Source organism: Rhinatrema bivittatum, chromosome 8, assembly GCF_901001135.1.
Source record: "Rhinatrema bivittatum chromosome 8, aRhiBiv1.1, whole genome shotgun sequence".
In the NCBI taxonomy this organism is placed as follows: domain Eukaryota; kingdom Metazoa; phylum Chordata; class Amphibia; order Gymnophiona; family Rhinatrematidae; genus Rhinatrema; species Rhinatrema bivittatum.
Window position 1 is genome coordinate 154,444,405 of NC_042622.1, and position 20,170 is coordinate 154,464,574.

General features: G+C 44.2%; 1 protein-coding gene across 1 annotated transcript in view; it reads right to left on the bottom strand.

Moving 5' to 3' along the window:
- DPP3 (dipeptidyl peptidase 3) overlaps positions 1 to 20,170 on the bottom strand; it is a 118,231-nt gene that overhangs the window by 68,894 nt on the left and 29,167 nt on the right. Inside the window, exons 4-7 of the mRNA XM_029613091.1 lie at positions 16,523 to 16,660; positions 6,727 to 6,801; positions 6,020 to 6,113; positions 275 to 405 (exon numbers count right to left, since the gene is read on the bottom strand). Of these exons, the coding sequence (XP_029468951.1) occupies positions 275 to 405; positions 6,020 to 6,113; positions 6,727 to 6,801; positions 16,523 to 16,660 (438 nt within the window). The remainder of the gene's footprint in view (positions 1 to 274; positions 406 to 6,019; positions 6,114 to 6,726; positions 6,802 to 16,522; positions 16,661 to 20,170) is intronic.

Here is a 20,170-nt window from a genome sequence, read left to right on the forward strand (position 1 = left end):
ACCGATTAAGCAGCATTTGAATATATCTCTCTGAGGAGAAGGGCCAAACATAGTCCCAATGCTTAACTTTGACCCCTGTCCTTACTCTCTCAATTCCAAACCCTCACACTTAGGGTGTGACCTTCCAAATATTGCTTAACCTCCCCACACTCCAGTATAAATTCTTAAGAGCAGGGAAACCATGGTCCCGCAAATCATCATCCATGTAGCGACAAGCATGACCTCCTTCCATCCCCAACCCATGGGCCGAAAAGGGGCAGTGATGGGTCTTTACCCTGGCCTTCTGTAAGTTTTCCACTACTTTTCTCATGAGGGGGGCATAGTCACCCCGGGTCACCTCAAACCGAGCTCCACTGAATTCGAAACACTTCAGCTTCTCCGACAAATCTGTGTCCAGGTCAGAGTCTGTAAAAGTGAGATAAATATACATCAGGGATGGGGAAAGAGGGATAGGAGCAGGAGGAAGTAATTAATAGAGGAAATCATCAGTAGGCTCAATAAGGTACCTGATTACATATAGAGTTTCAGCACTCCATGAAGTTAGCAAGTAGCACATTTAAAACTAATCGGAGAAAATTCTTTTTCACTCACCGCACAATTAAGCTCTGGAATTTGTTACCAGAGGATGTGATTACTGCAGTTAGTGTAGCTGGGTTTAAAAAAGGTTTGGATAAGTTCTTGGAGAAGAAGACCATTAACTGCTATTAATCAAGTGGACTTAGGGAATAGCCACTGCTATTACTAACATCAGTAGCATGGGATCTACTTAGTTTTTGGGTACTTGCCAGGTACTTGTAGCCTGGATTGGCCACTGTTGGAAACAGGATGTTGTGCTTGATGAACCCTTGGTCTGACCCAGTATGGCAATTTCTTATGTTCTTATTAATTGAAATACTATCTTGTCCCTTGCTGTTAACAGCTTTGTGCTACACCTTCGGCATTGTGAAAGCCAGAGAAATTTTAACAAGGTTAGAAGGTATGGGTATTGTTGGAGCAGCTACATATATCTACTGTGTCCTGTTCAGAGGATACTCAAGGTTTCATTTTTATTTAACTAACCGTATTTTAAGGTCTTTGGAATCAAACTGAATCTTCTTTTAAACCTTTATTTGGTATTCCACAGGATTTTATTGTAGTTCTTACTTGATTTAACTCAGGGCTTCCCAAACCGAGAGTCAGACCCCCAAATAGGGTGACAAAACCTTCAGCTGAGGTAACAAGTGCAACTGGCAGCAGCATTAGTAATATAAGTTAGCACAGGACCCGCGAGCCAGAATGTGCAGCCCGCGCTCGCGTGCTGGACAGCAAGGCCCTGGTTTGGGCGTCTCCCCTTTAGGAGTGTTCAGATCCTTTGCTACACAACCTGCAGCAGTTTATTGCCATTTTCAATACGGTCTTTGAAGAACCAGGCCGGTTGGCTACCATGGGATCAGAGCTTCTTCACCTGTGCCAGGGCACTGGAACCCTAGCAGAATATGCCACTGAGTTCCAGACCCTGGCGATGGAGCTTAACTGGGGGGAAGGACTGTCTTCACACTATTTTCTGTGAGGGTGTGTCCCCCAGGATTAAAACTGAACTAGCAGTTAGAGATCTTCCTACGACCTTGGAAGGACTTATTGATATGATGGGCAAGATTGACTGCCACCTTCAGCAATGGCCAAAGGTTCCAGTGTTCCAGTTCCAGTGTTCACTTTCACCTCAGCCTCCTGCCACCATCTGTTCATCCAAAGAACCTATGCAGCTGGGTCACAGTCGCTTAGCACCCGAGGAGAGATTCTACCGCAGGCAATTAGGCTTGTGCCTATACTGTGCAGGCAAGGTTCATTTACTGGCCCAATACCTGCTGAAACTGATAAACCCCACAGACTAAGATTCAGTGAGATCCTAGGCTTCACTATACCAGCTTCTCAACTACTGCTCCCGGTGATCTAAAAGATGGGCTCCCCAAGCTCTCCTACCCAAGCTCTTGTGGACTCAGGATCTGGAGGGAATTTCATTATGAAGGAACTCATGGACCAACTACGAATTCCCACCATCCACAGGACATCGCTCTTGATCATCCTGTCAATTTATGGAGATCCTTTTCCTGGCCAGATCACACTGACAACCACAACCATGACACAAAAGTCATGGCAAAAAAGTCATGGCAAAAAAGTATGGCTCGTATGGCTGTATGAAAAAAGAGAATCCTAACAGATTAAAATGTATTATTTCCAGAAAGGAAAAGAAAAATAGCTAGGAGCTAAGTACTTGCTTGATCCAAGGAAATAAAAATAGCCGACTGAGAAGCCGAGATCAGAAGACCGAAGGGTGAGCTGATAACACCTGCTGGGAGACAGACAAATACTGAAGGGTTACAGGATGGGCCCTGTCCTCATATAGGGCACCTCTGCAGTTTTAGTCTGTCTCCACCTGCTGGAAAGGAGGCTCAACCCAAGGTCTGGACTGATCCGGGTACGTACAGGGAATGGAGAAATGATTCCTCAATACTGTAAAGTGGGTGGGGATTCCTTGATGGTTGTTAATACTTTTTTTATTGTATTAATTCAGCTTTAAGGTGAGCCAACTCCTTTTCATGGAAGAGAGTTCTGAACTCAATTCTTGCTATAAATTTCACAAGTGTCCCTTGCTGAGAAGTGAAAAAACCCTCCGGTAAGTAACAGAGAATGTCCTGAAACAAGTATATTAATCTGGGAAGTATATTCATTTGAAAGACGTTTATTATCCCTGACCACGAGAGGAATTTATCATCCCATGTCTGTAAATCTCTTTGTATGCAACGGATCACTGCTGCATAGTTGTACTTATACAAGTCCATGGGTTTCTTAGGTACCCAAATTCCCAGATACTTAATCCCATCTCTCGCCATCTACAAATTTGAAAAGCATGGGGGGGATTATCCTCTGCAGTTAAGGCCCCAGTAGGAAACACTTCAGATTTTGTATAATTAATCTTATATCCGGAGATTTTACTGTAAGCTGTTAGAGACTGCCAACAACTGTGGGCCTGTTCTTTTTGTGTTTGTCAAAAACAGAACACCATCCACATACAAAGAAATGATGTGCTCTGCTCCTCCCACCTTAAATCCAGCAATAGCTGGGCATGATCTTATCTTGTCTGCTAAAACTTCGATGGCCAGATCAGAAAGCAACAGAGGCTAGGGGCATCCCTGTCTGATACACTGTAACTGGGACTCTCGTACACCCTTGTAGTTCATATTCATGTTCTAGGGTGCAAATAAAGGGCCCCCTTCCAGGACTCCTATGGGAGTTCCACCTTTATGAGCACTTTAAAGAAAAAAGGCCAACTAAGTCTATCAAAAACCTTTTCGACGTCTAGGACCATTACTAGACCCTCCCTCTTCTCTTGCCTGGCTAATGCTGTAATATCCATCAGCCTCCTGGTATTAGTGGCCGATGAACGCCCCTTAATAAATCCTGTTTGTTCTTCTACCAGATAAGGTATTATTGTCTCTAACCACAATTGTAGGACTTTAGCATTTTGATGTCCACATTCAGGAGAGAAATCGGTCTATATGAGCTTGGTTCCAAGCTGTTCCTATCCGGCTTATGCAATACTGCTATTATCACATCAATCATAGTTTGCTTAGGAATTCTCTAAGGTGCTCATACACCTTCCTGAAAAGTGGCATCAATCTGTGGAGAAATAGTTTATAAAAATCTATATCGTATCCATTGGGCCCTGGTCTTCTTGCCCAACAGGAAACCCATTATCACCTTGCAGATTTCTTGCACTGTCACAGATGTAGGTAGCCTGGCCGCCTGTCTCTCCATCACCTGAGGCATTTTTGCCTCATGTAAATATGCCTCCATATACGGTTGCTGGCCTGCACCTTGATTTGTATACAGCTCTTCATAGTATCTTACAAAATATCATTAATCCCCTTAATATCATGGGCAATCTCACCCAATTTTGTGCTACTGCAATAATTGATGACTGAGCTCTCCTCTTTCTTATCATTCTAGCCAGCAATGCTCCAGTCTTATTCCTGTGTTTGGAAACCTTTAGCTGGAAGAATTTTAACACCCTCTCTATATCCTCAATTTGAAGCTGCTGGAGTTCATCTCTTGCCTTCTGCAAGAGCTTATAAACTCGGTGGGAGCAACTTGCCTTATGCTGAATTTCCAATGTCCTACTTCGTTACTCTAATGCAGGGGTCAGGAACCTTTTTGGCTGAGAGAGCCATGATCGCCACATATTTTAAAATGTAATTCCGTGAGAGCCATATTAACTACAACCCCCCATCCTCCTGACTCCCCCAAGATCTACCAAATTAATTTACTACAACCCCCTACTCTCCTGACGCCCCCAAGACCTGCCAAATTAATTTACTACAACCCCCCATCCTCCTAACCCCCCCCCCCCAAAGACCTGCCAAAAGTCCCTGGTGATCCAGCGGGGGTCCAGGGCTCGCAGACAAATCTTTAATAAAAAAGTTAAAATCTAACAAAACCCCCCACCCTCCTGACGCCCCCCCAAGACCTCAAAAATTAATTTACTACAACCCCCCCACCCTCCTGACCCCCCCAAGACCTGCCAAAAGACCTGCCAAAAGTCCTGGTGGTCCAGCGGGGGTCCGGGAGCGATCTCCTGGACTTGGGCTGTCGGCTGCCAGTAGTCAAAATGGCACCGACGGCCCTTTGCCCTCACTATGTCACTGGGGTCGACCAATGGCGGCGGTAGCCCCTGTGACATAGTAAGGGCAAAGGGCCATCGACGCCATTTTGATTACTGGCAGCCCCCCCTTCTCCCCCCGAGAACTAATCCACTTCTTCCTGTTTTCTCCTTCTCTAACCCCTCCCAGAGTCATTCCCCTTCAACATCCTAATCCTTATGATAAACCTCTTAACTCCCCATCCCCCATCCTCTCGCTAGTACTCCCGCAGGAGGTCCTAAGATATGTTTATGTGTACAGTGAAAATAATTAGAAAGAATATCAGGCATCTCCTAAGCTGGTGAGGATGACTCCACCATTACTCTGTCTCACAGCGGCTATTCTGGCCTCACATGGCGCATCAATCAGTCTGGCCTTGGTGATCCTGTCTGGTCCTGTTCTCGCCCTTGCTCCGAATCCCCTGATCCATGTGCTGCATGCACTGCCACTCACTGGTGTCTTGCAGGTGAGGGATTTGCCTACCTAGACTGACTCGGCTGTTGACCCGAGGGCTTAAACCCCCCCTTCTCACCATCTTCTTTCACCAGGCTGTGCCTCCAATCGCCCTGCTAGATGTTTTCTTTATTATATGCCATTACAAATGCCATTGATTCATGTGGCGTGTCGAACCCCTTCCAGGCTCCATTGACAAGTAGCATTAGCTTAACAGGGGTGCATGAGCCTGAATTTCATTTTTTTTCTCATGCAGGAGTTTTTTTTTGACTCGTGCACATTCTGACCTTGTCTTCTGAGTTGCGGCGCCTGTAGTCAGGGTAGACAGCCACGTGACTTTGCCGGAAAGAGAAGGAGTCGAGCTTCCACGCGTTCCTCAGTAACCTATGCCTTAGTCTGATAGCGATGAGATTTTACAATGAATGCCAGAGAGTTGTTGTTTCCAGATCTCTGATACCCCGCAACCTGATGCCCCCGATCAATGTCAATTTTGGGGGTCCCCCGCTTCTGGTTGCAGCACTTCTCGCAGGAGCTGCTCTATGAATTGTCTCACCCTCTGTCCCTCCATTTTCTCTGGCACTCCCACAATCCTTACATTAGCTCGGCGAGACCGGTCTTCTAAATTGGTTATCTTTTCTTCTAGGTTTTTCACTTGCTCCTTGAGCACCAGCAGTGAGTTTGCCACTGAGGATTCCCAATCCCCTATTGCTCAGACCCGATTTTCCAGCTCATCTATTCTCGGGTCTACAGCATCGATGTGCTCCTTGAGCTCCCCCCCTCCAATATTATGAACTAAGTTTTGCTCCATTTTATTTTCATTGTGAACCACTTTAGGGATAACATGCTGATTTGTGGTTTATTAATTATAATTAAATAATAATAATACTCACCGTTTGAAGCTGCTGAGGCAAGCCGGACCTCAAAGCAGAAAGGCCCATCCCTGGCCTTGTTCTTAAAGAGACGTGTATTGTAGGCACTAATGGTCTGAAAGAGAAGGGGGAGGGGGGGGGCCTCTGTCAGAGGTCTCTAATTGAAGGTCCAACATTCAAGGATCCTTAAGAGGAAGCAGACAGGAAGAAGTATGGAGAGAGGCCTTGCAGGGGAGGAATCCTAATGACAGCCGGACAGGAGGGAGTAAGAAGAGAGGCCTTGCAGAGGAAGATCCCCAATGAGAGCCAGAGAGGAGAAAGTAAGGTGATAGGCCTTGCAGGGGAGGAATCCTAATGTCAGCCAGACAGGAGGGAGTAAGAAGAGAGGCCTTGAAGGGGTACATCCCTGATGAGAGCCAGATAGAGAGGAGAGAGGCCTTGCGTGGGAGAGATTTGTGATGAAAGCTAGAGAGAAGAGAGTAAGGAAGAGACCTCACAGGAGAGAATCTCTAATGAGAACCAGATAGGCAGGAATAAGGAAAGAGGCCTTGCAGGGGAGGGATTTGTGATTAGAGTTGGATAGGAGGGAGGGAGGGAGGAGAAAGACCTCATAAGGGAAAGATCTTTAATGAGAGCCAGACAGGAGGGAGTAAGGAGGGAAGCCTCACAGAATTAAGGATGGAGGTCGGATGGAAGAGTGAGCAGACTGGAAAAGAAATCTTTGGTACCTTAGAGTCCAGGAACTTCTGAGCAAGTTCTGCATCTTCTATTGTACAGTTCTCAGAGAAGTAGGTGCTTGTGCCCTACCAGAGACAGACGGAAGAATAAAATTAAAGGTCGGAAATAAACTGTGAACATACTGGGACTCCAATAAATCACAGAACAACAGTATCAGAAGCGTCTCCATGCACGTGAGCAATGGAATAGCAGGGGTGAGATTCATTGGCAGAGCTGTGTGTGTCTTGTGGGGAATTAGTACAGAAACAGGAGGGGGCCTGAAGGCAGGAGTGATGTGCACTGGCAGAGCTTTAATGAGAGAGGGGTGTGGGTATCGGCACAGGAATAACAGTGGGTACTGCAGGGCAGGAGCGAGGTGCACTGGTACAGCTGTGCAAGGAAGGCATCAATACAGAAATAGCAGAGGTTGCTGCAAGGCAGGACTGAAATGTATTGGCAGAGCTGTGAGAGACTGGGGTGGAGGTATCAGTGCAGGAATATCCAGGCTCTTAGGTCCTTAGTGCCTGATGGAGCAAGCCTCTTAGCCAGTTCCTAAGTCCCTGCAGGACCTGGTGAGTTCAGGGGGGTAGTGGGCTAGTTTAGGAGTGGATCTTTTGAGCAAGAAAACCTCTTCCGAGAGGTTTCCCCCCTACTGTCATTCACAGTGGTCTCTTTCTCTTCTAGGCTCAGGTAAAATTACTGTTAAAAAAAAAAAAAAAAAAGTACTGAGACAGTTTAAGTGCAAGAGATGGCTGCAACTGGAGAGGCAGCAGGTAGGAGGGGAGAAGCGGCAGTTGGCCAGGCGCAGGAGTCTGAATCTGGCTGTTTGGCGCCTTACTTAAAATGTCTTTTTTGGGCCACTGGTCTCACGTTTCTCGAATGATTGTGTGCGAGGCCTTGCCCAGCAGGTGTGCAGGATTCTCGGCGATAGTATTTTTTTTTTTTTTTTTTTGGCAGTTTTCCCTCAAATCCAGCAGGCTCGTGGACATGGGCAACTGGTGCAGGGGCAGTGGGAGCTGGCATGACTGCAGCACGGCCAGCTCCTACTGCCCCCGCATGCTAGGGAGGATCCAAGGCTTTGGCAGGGGAGGTATCGAAGGGAGCAACCGGCTCCCCCACAGCTGACAAGTTGGCAGCTTCTGATGCACAAGTGGGAACAAGCACTTCAGCTTCCTGTCCCTCTGCTAGGGTGGATGGTCGCATTTTGAATTCTCCTTACAGTCCATTCTCACCAGCGAGGCTTTCTGTTGGTGCTGACATTGGTCTTCTGGGGCCCCTGGTATTGTCCCTAAAGGGAGAGTTGAGATGGGGTGCCTGCCCTCCCTCAAGGGATCTTTTCTCTCAAATTCTTTATGCTTCTGCACCAGGTCTTCTCTGCTATGCAGAGGCCTATTGGGGGAGGGATCCCAGGAACTGAGGCCCAAGGGGCATTCCCTGTTATTCCTTCCTGTGGAGCCTCATCAGGCAAGCGTCCTAAGCTCACAAGGGATGCATTACATTTGGGGAAGTGCTTCTTTCAGAGGTCTCCCTTGCTTCGCTTCAAGCGCAGAGGAGGTGCTGGAAGGATACAGTCCTTCAGGTTCCTTGGAGGAAGGATAATTGTCCTCCAAGAAAGAAAATTCATCCATCATCTGTTTATTCCACAAAGAGGAGGTGGTTTTCTCCTTTCCCATATAGTTTCATTTCTCTGAAGGTTGGATTCCAAGGTAACGAAGGCACCTGTAGGAGATACCATCCTCCAGGGAGTCCACAGACTTTCAAGGGCTTTCCCTCTCCATAAGGTCTATAGAACATGGTCCTGGCAGAATGGGAATCCTGTGAAGGGAGGCTCATAGCCTTCAAGATGATGAACAAGCTGTATCCACTACCAGATGAGGTCATAGAGTGTCTTTTTCGAATCCTGAGGGTTGATGTCCTTTGTCATGGTTGTCACTCACAAGACTACTATTCTCGTGGAAAGAGGCATGGTACTCAAGGATCCTCAGATTATTACAACTGAGTCTCTCTTGAAACAGCCTTGGCAGTTCAAATCTTCATTTGTAGAGTCATGTTGAACTGGGAAGCTAGAGTCGAGGGCCACCTTTTTAGCAGATGCTTTGCATAACGTTGTTAGGATTTTTTTCTAGATTCTGCTGTTGCAAACAGCATTCTACTATGGCTGCTTTATGGGGCAGCAAATACAGAATCCAAGGGCTGTCTTAGCAAGCTTTAGGGGGAAGTTGTTTGAAGAGGAACTGGAGAAAATGGTCAAAGATCTATAGGAGGCTAAATCTCAGAAGCTCCCAAAAGACAGGGCTCATTCTACATACCAAGTCAATAGGAGCCATGGACATTTCAGTGAGTTGAGGAGATGTAGACCGGGAAAGTACCGTAGTCCTACTCCCAATCAAGTACGTTTAGAGGAAGAAAGCAGTTTTCCTGTGGAGCCAGAAAGCCATGGAATGAAAATGTCAGTTCCTCAGAACTTGCTTGTTCCATCCAATGAGAAGCGGCAGGTTCCCACCATAGTAGTTCCCATAGGTGGTCGTCTTCAGCTATACTACTAGAAGTGGTCCCACATCACTTTGATCCTGTGGGTTCTGGATGTGGTGCAGAATGGTTATTTCCTAGAATTCATCACTCTCATTAACAATGTATTTATAGTTTCTCCATGCGGGACCCATGTCAAAAGACTTGCAGTGAAGTCCACTCAAGAAAATGACTCCAGATTTTGCAGGTTATAGTTCTGGTGCTGCACAAAATTCAGGGTCAAAGCTGGTACTCCATCTACTTTGTGATAATGTGTAACATGGCCAGTCGTGGCTTAGGAAACAGCCCAGAGGAATAAGGAGGCAGACTCTGGCTGTTTTCTTAAATGCAAATTTATTACATTGAGAAAACAAAATAGAAAACAAATGCAGTTCACCTTGCAGATTTGATACCACTTAGAAATTACACATAGCAGGTCTTCACATATACAGTGTTCCTGCCTGCTCCCCAGAGCTTGTCTAACTCTTCTGGGCCCTGGTTCCTTATAGAATGGTGAAGGGAGCCTCCCTTCACCCAGAATCTCTTGTGGGACTGATCCTTAAGGCAGACCCTGGTGTTTTCCCTGCCTTCCCTACATCATATTTTATAGATGAAAAGCTGTAGGGCCAGGAACCATCTCATCACCCTCACGTTGAACTTCTTATTTCTATTTATACATAGGAGCGGTTGGTGATTTGTTACAAGTGTGAACTCCGTCCCAGCAGGTAGTACCACAAGGTTTCTAAGGTCCACTTGACTACCAAGGCCTCCTTCTGAACTGCTGGGTAACATCTTTCCGGTGGCATCAGCATCCAGCTAATGTATGCCACAGAATGTTCTTGGCTGTGTTTCTCTTGGACTAAGTCTGCTCCTAAGCCTGCTTCTGAAGCATCGGTCTGCATAGTGAAGGGTTTGGTGAAGTCCAGACTTATCAGGACTGGTTCAGAGCATAATGATTCTTTCAGAGCTTGGAAGACCTCCTCTGCTTCAGCTGACCACTGGACCTTCTCTGATGTTTTTTTCAACAACAGCCTTCTGAAAGGCTCCACCTTCTCTGAGTAATTGGGGATAAATCTTTTGTAATACCCCGTGAGTCCTAGGAATGCTCTTACTTTCACTTTTGTTTGTGGGACTGCCATCCGGGTGATCATCTCAATCTTCCGGGTCTGCGGATGAACCTTGTCCTTTCCCAGGGTATAACCAAGATACTGGATTTCTTGCCCACCCAGCAAGCACTTCTTATGGTTGGCCATCGGTCTTACTTTCCTCAGACTAATTAGCATAACCTAGAGTTGGCTTAGATGTGTCTTCCAATCTGGATTGCAGATGAAACAAAATGTAGAACAGTTGTCTTAGATGCAAAGATGTCTTTATTATTAGGAGAAAAGAAGTAGCACAGAGTAAGGCATAAAATGCCCAAAAAGCCCGACTCTGGCTGAGTTTCGCCAAAGATTAGGGCTGCATCAGGGGCTACAAGAAAGAAATATAATAAAATTGTATTAAAACAAATACACAAATACTTCTGTTCCCCTAACAATCTTTGCAACTAAGATGACTGGTCTACGTTTTGTGTCATTTCCTTCCTGGCTTTAACAGACCATCTTCTGTGTTGTTTTTTGGGACCTTCTAATCTAGGTTGTACATCACGATATCATCCATGTAGGCAGCTATGTACCTTTGATGTAGGCAGAGCAGGCAGTTGACCAAGTGCTGAAATGTTGCGGGGAGCACCATGAAATCCAAAAGACAGTGAAATGTAAAGTCCCTGTGGCATCGACAACACAGTCTTCTCCTTTGCTACTGGCATGAAAGTCACCTGCCAATAGCCTTTTGAAAGGTCCAGGGTAGAGATGAACTGGGTTGATCCCAGATGCTCAATCAACACATTCACTCAAGGCATCGGGTATGCATCAAGCTTTGAGACTTTGTTGACCTTTTTAAAGGCAATGCAAAAACTTATGCTCCCATCTGGCTTTGGCACCAACACTACAGGTGAGGACCAATCACAGTTAGACTCCTCTATAACTCCAAACTAGAACATCTCCTTCACTTCGGTCTCAATGACGAGGTGTCTGGCCTTGGGAATCCGATTAGGTCATTACCGCACAAAAACTCCAGGAGGCATAATGATGCCATGCTATTCCAGGTGGGTACATCCTGGTAGGTTCAAAAAGATCTCTGTGACCGATGTGACGCTGTGAACCGATGTGATATCTTTGATGAATGTCGGTATATAAAACCTTTTAAATAAATAAATAAATAAATAAATAAAATAAATAAATAAATAAATAAATAAAGATCTCCTTGTTTTGCTTCACCAGCTGCTTTAAGTCAGCTGTCTGTACAGTGAGGAGCTGCTCTCTGAAAGGAATCAGGATTTAGTCCATTTCAGGTCCAACCTCTGAACCAAACTCTTCTTCTTGTACCACGCCACACACCTGTGGAACCCACTTCTTCAGGAGGTTTACATAGCAGATTTGAGTTTTCTTTTGTTTATCTGGCTGGGCTATTTTCTAATCCAGGGGTCCTGTATTCTCCAAAAATTCATAGAGTCCTTGGCAACGGGCTAACAGCTTGCTTTCTGGAAAGGGGAGGAGGACAAGGACACAGTCCCCCGGCTGGAATACTTTTTGAACCATGGGATGATTGTGAGCTCAGGCTTGGGTAGCCTGAACCTTCTCTAGGCATAGGTGGGCTATCTCCCCAGCTTTATTTAGGCAATCCTGCACTTGCAGAACATAATCCATGAGGTTCTACCCGGGGTTCCCTTCATCTTCCCAAGTTTCCCAAGCTATGTCCAAGATTCTATTCAGCCTCCTCCCATACAGTAATTCAAAAGGGGAAAAGCTCTGGGGCACTTCGCAGATTGCAAACAGCACAAAGGGCAGCAAGCAGTCCCAGTTCTTGCCATCTTCATCCATAAATTTCCTCAACATTTGTTTGAGTGTCTGGTTGACGCACTCAGCTAAGATATTGGTCTGCGGGTGATACACCGATGTACGTAGAGTCTTTACCTTAAGCAAGGTGCAGAGTTATTTTATTACCTTAGATACGAATGGGATTCCCTGATCCAGCAGGATCTCCTTGGGCAGCCTAAGTAGTGAACAAACTTCCAATACGGCGGACACCACCATCGGGGTCTTTATGTTCCATAGCAGTACTGCCTCTGGATCTCTTGTGGCATAATCCAGAATGACGAGGATGTAATTATATCCTTCAGTAGATCTCTCAAGTGGCCCCACCAGGTCCATGACCACCATTTCAAAAGGGGTCTCAATTATGGGCACTGGTATCAGAGGTGCTGCCAGGACTCCGGCAGGCTTTGTGAGTTGGCAGATAGGGCAGGACCAGCAATATAAATGGACCTGTTTATGTAGGCCCAGCTAATAGAACTATGCGAATATTTTCTTTCAGGTCTTTTCCTCCCCCAGGTGACCCCCTAGAAGGTGACTGTGCACTAGTTTTATGACCCTCTGACAATATGGTTTGTGAACTAGGAGTTGTTCTCTTAATTCCTCTTCCACACTTCCCTTTGTGACTCGGTAAGTTAGGTCTTGTTTCATTACAAAATAAGAAAGGCTAGGGTCTGTAACCTGCCCTGCAGGGACTCAATTTCCATCCACCCTCTATACATGCTCCCAGGCCCATTTAAAGGACTCATCCTCCCCTTAAGCCTACCGAGTTACTCCCTTTTTCCCATTCGAAGGGGCTAGGTATGACATTCTGAGTGAGTTGGTGCTCTTCCCCTGACGCTGACTCTTCCTCCTTGGTTGCCTCTAAATTCACAGCATAGCTATATTTGTCCTGTTGGTGTTGCCTCCGCGACTTAGGAGACGATATCAAAAGCCATTTAGACAGATAACTAAAACGTCTTCCATTTAAATGGCTTAGCCACAATATTCGGTGACTTATCTGGCTAAATTCTAGCATGTAACTCTATATCTGGCTAAAATTTAGCCGGATATGTCAGGTGCATCCCTGGGGCTGGCAGTAGGCATTCCGGGGAGAAGCAGAGTTAGCTGTTTAACTCTGGCCGTGCTGCATGCAGGTCTAAAGTCAGCCGGGTATACCTATCTGTCTAACTTTTAAGATACCCAGGTATATTCAGCGGTGCAGCCATGCCACTGAATGTCCCAGTTAAGTTAGTCAGATAGATGTATCTGGCTAACTTATCTAGCTGCTCAGCAGCTGAATAAGGACCCTTTAGAGTCTTTATGATACAGGTCTGGGTCTTCTTAGTGAAAGAATTCTGGAAACTCCATAAGAACTTGCCATTCTGGGTCAGACCAAGGGTCCGTCAAGCCCAGCATCCTGTTTCCAACAGTGTCCAATCCAGGCTACAGGTACCTGGCAAGTATCCAAACACTAAGTAGCTCCCATGCTACTGATGCCAGTAATAGCAGTGGCTATTCCCTAAGTCAGCTTGATTAATAGCAGTTAATGGGCTTCTCCTCAAAGAACTTATCCAATCCTTTTTTAAACACAGCTACACTAAACCCACTCCAATTCTTCATTGTGGCTAGACGAACCCATTGTGAGCTAGTTCCATAGACTCTCAAAGTTTAGATAGTCCCGCTCAATCATCACGGGATAGGGTAGCCAAGGAAGAACTCCCACCTTTATTTTGTATTGGATGACTGGGGTGTTCAGTTGTATCGGGCTTGCTGGATACTACTGTTGGTCCCTGGGGATTTATGCCACAGTCAATCTAGACTTGCTTTACTATCAATCTTCAGATGAGTGTTTTCACACTTTCAGAATCCACACTGCCATAATGCCATCTAGCTCAACAACAATCACAAACCCAGCTAGTGAAGGCCACGTCATTTATGTCCATTGGTTCACTTTCCTGTGGGGAAAGTCTCATGTAAAATGGCCCCTCTCACTGCAGCTAAAACATAGTAGTCCTGCGGGTTTTTGTGGCTGAGTTGAAAAATCCAGCCTGTTTGGCTCCACCTACTGTCGGGGTCTCCTGTCCTTAGGACTCTGGTGTCCTCTACCCGGGTTGGGAGGTCTCCCCTGAGTTTGTGGTGATTCAGGAATGGATTGAGCTTGGTAATAGGCCTCCACCATCTCCAACACCATATCTAGCATAAGGTTCGGATGTCGGCACACCCATTGCGGCATAGGGCATTCTAGGCTATCTAGGAACTGTTTCATCAAAACTGCATTGGCTAGCTCCACCCCACTCTTCTCTTCCGGGCGCAGCCACATCCTTTTCCTCTGGCTGAAGAAGTCCTTGCAGAAATAGCTGTCTGTAGGAATCGAGGTAAGTTCCCCCCTCTTTAGGAAGGCTGTTTTGACTTCGGAATATGTAGCCCTTTCCACAGGGTTTACATTTTGGAAGGCAGCTTGACTGTTCCCTGTAAGGAGGTTCCCCAGATACGTAGGCCATCTATCTTCTGGCCATCCTGCCAAACAAGCAGTCCGTTAAAAGTCCCTCTGGAAACAATCCAGGTCTTTTCCCGAGGCCATCCCAAGTTCGACTGGTAACAAGGGAGGTGGATTGGTCATAATGGTATGTACGACCGTGCTACCTGTATCAGTTGCTCCATCTTCCATGCTTTCCAAGTGCACTCCAAACAGTGTATCTCTACGGGAAGGAGAGAAAAATCCAAAACAAAAATATCCCTCTGGCCTTTCTGACTCTTACTTACTGTTTGAACCCTGACTGCACAGGTGGGGCTAGCCCCCTTGCCCTGTTGTTACTAGGCTAGGCAAGTGGAACCGTGAGGATCTGGGAAAAAAGAAGGAAACATTTTGCAGGGTTTCTTTTTTCTTCTACTGCGGCTGTGGGCTTCTGCCTGTGCTTCTCGTTTAGGCAATAAGATCCCACTGCTTCCACCATATGTGGTAACATGGCTAGTTGAGGCTTAGGAAACAAACCAGAGGAATAAGGAGACAGACTTTGGCTGTTTCCTTAGGAACAAATTAATTTACAGTGAGAAAACAAAACTGAAAACAAATGTAGCTTTCCTTACAGAATTGGTAGCACTCGGACATTACACATAGCAGGTCTTCGCATAAACTGGGTTCCTGCCTTTTCCCCATCTAAACCTTCTGAGTGCTTATAGTATGCTGAAGGGAGCCTCCCTTCACCCACAATCCCTTGTGGGGCTGATCCTTGAGGACTGGGCTAGATAGCTGTGGCCAGCCCTTAAGATGACTGAAGGGAATTTCAGGCCCATCCTCAATCTGAAAGTAGTCAACAAATGCCTTCATATTCCACCTTTTTGTATAGAGACCCTTTGTTCCGTGATTGTGACGGTGAGACAGGGAAAGTTCCTCTAGATATTTCAGAGGCTTATTTTCACATTCCTATCAGGAAAGAACACCAGAGGTTTCTTTGCTTTTGCATTCTGGGAAGCCATTTCTAGTTCAGAGCTTTTCCCCTTCGGCCTCACCACTGCTCCGAGGACCTTTACCAAGGCAACGAAGTAGTCACAGCGTTCTTGCAAAAAGAGGGTATCATGGTACATCCATACCTAGATGGCTGGCTGATAAGAGCCACATTTTTAAAGAAATGCCAGTCTGCATCCACTATAGTGCAGGTTTTAGAAGACTTGGGCTCGGTAGTGAATTTTGCAAAGAGGAAGTTGGTTCCTTTCCAGTCTCTGGAATATCTGGGAGCTCACTTCAATGCCAGTTTCATTTGAGTTTGTTTGACACTGGAAAAGATGAGCAAAACTGTGACTCAGGTATAGGTTTTTCTCTCTCTGAGAGCATCTAGAGCATAGGATTATCTCCAGCTTCTGAACTCCTGGCAGCCACTTTGGACTTTGTTCTGTGGGCCAGGCTTATATGTGGCCCTTGCAGACTTGGCTTCTGTCTCATTAGACCCCCGCAGTTACAGGACTATGAAATTTATCTGCCCGTTCCAATAGCCATAAGGGAGAAGCTCTCTTGGTGGTCAATTCCTATGAACCTTTCAAAGGGAATGAGTTTACAGTCTCCTGTGTGGACTGTGGTCACTTGTGCATGGGGACATCTCAGTACTGTGCTAACTGAGGGTGCTGCAAGACAGGCATGAGATGCACTGGCAGAGCTATATGTGTGTGTGTGTGTGTGTGTGTGTGTGTGTGTGTGTGTGTGTTTCAGTGTTATAATCGGCTGCAGGGCAAGAGTGAAGTGCCTTGGCAGAGCCGTGTATGGAGAATTTCAGTACTGTACTACCAGGAGAATCTGTAGGACAGGAAGGAGATGCATTGGCAGGACTGTGTGTGGGGGTCTCAGTACTGTAATAAAAGGAGGTGATGTAGATTATGATATTTTGTATAACTCAGAGACCAACAACCTCACCTTGTCTCCAATTCCCAGCTGCTTCTGCCTAGGAATCAGAGAGTACATGAGCTCTCCACAGTTTTTCCAAAGAGACTCCATCTCCTCTGGGTGCTGCCGAAATGCTTCACTCTTCCACAGCAGGGTCTTCAGCTTCTCCTACATGGAAAAGAGATCAAGCAAAGATTAATAAGTATTATATCATACTGCACAGAATAAAGACCATCCCCATAGAAACACAGAATCTGACAGCAAATAATAACCATTAAGCTCATCTAAGCTGCAATTTAATTCTTGCTGTACTGCCATAGATCACAATTGCTTTTTTTGGTCTTTCCTTGTTTCATTGCAAATAGGTATCCTCTGTGCTTTCCTATGCTTTTTTGAATTCTGTTACCGTTTTTCTTTCCACCATCTCTGTTCTGGAATGCTGTTCCATGTATCCGTGAAAAAATATTTTCTGATTTGCTCCTGAGTCTACCCCTTTGGAGTCTTAAACCATGATATCTTGTTTTAGAGCAGGGGTGGGCAGACTGGATGGGCATATGGTCTTTTTTTGCCATCATGTTTCTATGTTTCGAGGGTCACAGACCTATCTGGTTCTTAGGATAACCCTAATGAATATGCATGAAATAGATCTGCATGCAGCTGAGGCAGTGTGCATGCAAATATCTCTCTGATAAAGGTTTGCTTCTTATGCATTAACATAGTAACATAGTGAATGATAGAAGATAAAGACCAAAATGGCCCATCTAGGCTGCCCAGAAAATTTTTATTTATTATTATTATTATTTTTTTTTTTTTTTTAAGGATAATAGCAACTACTACTCCGTGCATGCTACCTCCAAGCCTTCTGTTAATAGTAGTAGCAATTGTTGCTCCATGCAGGCCGCCCCAAACAGAAATGTAAATATTATGGGTAACAGTAAAGTTACCCTATTTGACCATTTCCATTCTCTAGCCAGCAGGGATCATCTATGTTTGTCTCATGCCCTTTTGAATTCCACTACTGTTCTCCTCTTCATGACTTCTTCTGGGAGGGCATTCTATGCATCCACCACCCTTTCCATGAAGAACTATTTCCTGACATCATTCTTGAGCCTTCCTCCTTGGAGTTTCACATCATGACCCCTAGTTTTGCAGCTTCCTTTCTAGCGGAAAAGATTTGTTTTTTGCAGATAAATTCCTTTCGGGTATTTGAAGCTCTGTATCATATCTCCCCTGTCTCTTTTCTCTTCCAGGGTATAAATATTAAGGTCTTTCAGCCTCATCTCATCTGGCTTTCCATACAGATCCCTCATCATTTTGGTCACCTTTCTCTGGACTGCTTCTGTTCTGTCTTTATCCTTTTTTTTTTTTATACAATTAAATCTTTATTAGCAGTAAAGTAGTGACATCAAAAGTTTAGAATATGTAATCAGAAACATGGCAAATGCTCAAACATATTATACAGTCAACAAAGCGCACATCAACTTGATTTGGTCGTTGTTAAACAATAACTTCATGAAATAAATGAAGTTATTGTTTAACAACGACCAAATCAAGTTGATGTGCGCTTTGTTGACTGTATAATTTACGAAGTAAAGTGCACTTTTTGCTCTGGATTGTGTGTACTGAAAAGCTCAAACATAACAATCAAATCCTTTATGGTGTGTACACCACAATAACATAGATCAGCCAGTCAAGAATTAGCAATATTAGCTGGTAACATGCCAGTTACATCTCATATATTGCTCCATTATGTTGAGAAGAAGAAAATATGTTCAATATTGCATGAATGTCAAATTTTTGTTTATTTATTTATTTTATTTATTTAAAAGTGTTTGTATACCGTCTTTACAAACAGTGTTTAATCAAAACGGTTTACATAACTAAATAAAAAAAAAAAACAAATGTAAATAAAGATTTAAATTTAAAAGAACATAAAGATTATAAAATTATAAAAGCTCAAAATTACAAAAATATATAATAAAAATAAAAATCTAAAACAATGTATAGTTTACATAAAAAATAAATCGATATATAATAATGTTGTGCCCTGTGTGATGGAGAAGTAGTTATGTTATTTAGTGTGTGATATATGGAAAGCAGATTGAAATAAATGTGTTTTTAGGGATTTTTTGAAGTGTTTGGAGTTGGATATGGATCTTAAAGAGTCTGGTAATGCGTTCCATAAGATTGGTCCAATGACAGAGAATGATCTTTTTCTGGTGATGTCAAGACGGGCCTGTCGTAGTGATGGGATGTCTAAGAGGTTTTTGTCCAGTGATCTTAGATGTTTGGTGGGTTTGTAAATCCGGAGAATGGAACATAAGGTAATTGAATTAGGAGTGTAGATGAGAGAGTGTATAATGGACAGGATCTTGAATTGTATTCTGTATTTAATTGGTAACCAATGTAATGATTGAAGTATCGGAGTGATGTGATTTTTTATGGAAGAGTTTGTTAAGATACGTGCTGCTGCATTTTGGATCAGTTGAAGTGAGTGAAGTGTGTTATCTGGGAGACCTATATAAAGAGAATTACAGTAGTCAAGCCCCGAAAAGATGAGTGATTGAAGTATAGTCCGAAAATCGTGAAAGAAAAGTAGAGGACGAAGCCGTTTCAAGAGTTGAAGCTTATAAAATGAATTTCTGGTAATTATGGATATGTGTTGTTTTAATAAAAGATCTGAATTAATGGTTATACCTAAATTTTTTGCAGATTTGGAAATGGGGATAGTGATACCGTTAAATACTAATTGAGGGGGGGGACCTATGGATGAATCTGTAATTGATGAGAGGTGGACTATTTCTGGTTTTTTTGGATTTAGTTTTAGTCTATTGTGAGAGAGCCATGTGTCAATAGTCGTGAGGTATAAAGATACTAAGGATAATGTGTGAGTCCAAGAGGTGTTGTATGGTACCATAAACTGTATGTCATCGGCGTAGATTTTGAATTGTATGTTTAGTGAGGCTAAGATGCGGCAAAGAGGCAGTAGATAGATGTTGAAGAGAATAGGGGATAGAGAAGAACCTTGTGGAACACCCGATGCAATAGAGTATGGTTCAGAAGAGTGATTGTTTATATTGACTTGCTGAATGCGATCAGACAAAAATGAAATAAACCATTGTAATACAGCACCCGAAATACCTATAGATTTGAGAATGGAGATGAGAATTTGGTGATTAACAGTATCAAAAGCCGCGGAAATATCTAAGAAAACAATGATGTGATCTGTGTAAGAATCAAAAGCCCGAAATATAGTGTCAAATGAAGTCAACAGAAGAGTTTCAGTGGAGTGACCCTTGCGAAATCCATGTTGGTTTGTGTGTAGTATGTCATTTTCTGACAGATAATTTGATAATTGAGATAACACTACTGATTCAATCAGCTTAGCTAGGGATGTTAATGTAGCAATGGGTCTGAAATTGTTAAGATCAAAATCATCCTTTGATTTATTTTTTAAAATTTGAAGTATGGAGGTTTTTTTGAGGGAAGATGGAAAGAAACCATTTTCCAGAGATTGATTTACTAATAGTGCTAAAAAATTGCTAGCGTGAGGACCTAAGGCTTTGAAAAAGGTACAAGAACACGGATTTTTGGGTGAGTTAGAGGGGTTTTGTTTTCTGATAATGGTTTGAATAGTGTTTTCAGAAACTGGTGTAAATTCAGACCATGTATAAGTAG